The 2,093-nt window shown below is 49.4% G+C and overlaps 1 gene segment (V, D, J or C); it reads left to right on the top strand.

The window, feature by feature from the left end:
• The first annotated feature begins 291 nt into the window (after positions 1-291).
• Positions 292-1,521, top strand: LOC132388834 (T cell receptor beta variable 30-like). The segment is given in 2 exon segments: positions 292-340; positions 1,211-1,521. Coding segments are annotated over 2 exon segments (360 nt in total).
• The last annotated feature ends 572 nt before the right edge of the window (positions 1,522-2,093 follow it).

Genomic DNA, 2,093 nt, shown 5'->3' with positions numbered 1-2,093 from the left:
AAGGGCCGAATGGTCAACTTCTGCACCTATTGTCTATTGTCTATTGTTATTTCCTCCCAGCTTGGAATCATCCAGACTTGCCTGTAGCGCATGCGTGGAACTCGGGTCTCATCACAGCTTGTCAGCACTGTCAACCGCTCCAAAGAGGCAAATATATTTGCGGAAGTGACACGATTGTCACGGAGCCAATGGGAGAATTGCTTTCTCAGGCCACGCAGATAGACTTCCCCATGAGCCGAAAGGGAACATCACTCGATTCCACACAGCGGAGGTATCCTCGCGCTGTAAATGATGCTGACGGCCAGACTGTGCATTCCGCTGATCGCGGCGGTGATCCCGCGTAAGTTAAAATCGCAGGTCTGGGGTCAGGGGGTGTAAAATGCCCTTTGTGTAACGGCGAGGTGCAGTATCGAACGTGGTTCTTCTTGGTAGATTTTCTCCCCAAGAGACCAATGATTTGATGTATCCCGTTCAACAAATGACAAAGTGTTTCATGACAGATAAATATGTAACGCGCTTGTCAGAGTTACCACCTGTGAGGTCCTTCAGTTCTGCCACGAAGCTCTGAGAGGATATCAGGGTTTCTTGTAGGATGCAAGGGGAATTGAACTCAGAACAAATGTGTGCTTGTTAAACGGCATTTTACCCCGGTTCCTCAATACGGTGAGATGGATCAGGTTTTGCCCGAGTTCGAATAAATGTGCGTCAGCGCTTTCGTGCGTTTGGCTGCCTCATCTCACAGCAGTTCGTTGTGTTGATCTCAGAGCGGCCGGTGTCTTTCGGGAATACAAGCCACTTCTCCGCAGACATTGTGTTTGCGTGTCAGTGATACAAGAAAGAGAAGGGGGGTGGAGAGAGAGAGAGAGAGAGAGAGAGAGAGAGAGAGAGAGAGAGAGAGAGAGAGAGAGAGAGAGAGAGAGAGAGAGAGAGAGAGAGAGAGAGAGAGAGAGAGAGAGAGAGAGACAGAGGAGTTGAGTTAGGCTTTTAGACTATTCAGCCCATCGAGTCTGACCCACCATTCGGCCATGCTCATTGGGTGAGGATCGGACATCACGCCTATTACACATCGCACAACAGTGCGAATCTCCGGGTTAATCGGAGAGTGGCCATGGTCTGTCGATAACACCAAACTCTTCCATCTGTCTTGCTTCCGCGACCTTTGATGATCAATTGAGAGAAATTGGAGTCTAATCTGATTTCTGTCCGACAGGGATTCTGACCGCCTACGTGGAGCAATCGCCTTCCTCCCTGTCAGTCGCAGAGGGAGAGCCGGCCACTCTGTCGTGTACGCTGCTGAATAGGGTGTATACAAATATGTTCTGGTACAGACAGCGATCCGGCCGGGCAATTGATGTTCTCTTCTATTCTGCTGGGCAAGGTTCAGCTATGAACTACACATCTGATTCCTACGCGGCGACCAGATCCAGCGACTCTCTGTTTAAACTGGAACTGAGGCGGGCACCGTCCTTCCACTCCGCCGTCTACTTCTGCGCTTGTAGTAGCGCACAGAGCTTGATGTAAAGGGTCTCTCAGTACAAAAACCTTCCTGTTTATCACAAGGATGTTCAGAGTTCATGTTACACCACTAGGTGGCAGCACAGGATGGTGTTTGACAGCCACTTATTCTGTCTCGAACCGGGAACACTTGTCCTGCTTTCTCCTCCTGCTCCAGTAACCCCCGATATCACAGAGACAAGAATTCTACTTGATATGGCAAGTGCTTTACAGTTACCAGCAGGAAACTCCAGAAAAATAAACGTCCACACAGCTCAGTCGATCTTGGAATCATCCCCTGTCTAACATTTCATTCTGTCAGAGGAGCGCAGTCGCCAGCCTCCAGTCGGGCGGAGGACTCAATGATCTGAATGTGCATACTAACTGTCGCAAGGGCAGCCTGTTCTCCCGCTGTTATTCAACTCTCGAGTGGCACATTATTACGGGAAGATGGCACATTGACGTGGACCGCTGACATCACGATGAGCCTCATTGTGGTACTGTGCACCTGTTCCGCTTTCTTTCTGTAGCTCTTAAACTTTATTGATGTTTCCTATTTTACATCTCTGAACCGCGTACTGACTTTATATCTGTGAACA

The sequence above is a fragment of the Hypanus sabinus genome, unplaced genomic scaffold (genome assembly GCF_030144855.1).
Source record: "Hypanus sabinus isolate sHypSab1 unplaced genomic scaffold, sHypSab1.hap1 scaffold_422, whole genome shotgun sequence".
Lineage (NCBI taxonomy): Eukaryota > Metazoa > Chordata > Chondrichthyes > Myliobatiformes > Dasyatidae > Hypanus > Hypanus sabinus.
Note: the sequence above shows the minus strand (reverse complement) of the source record. Positions and strands in the feature narration are given on the sequence as shown.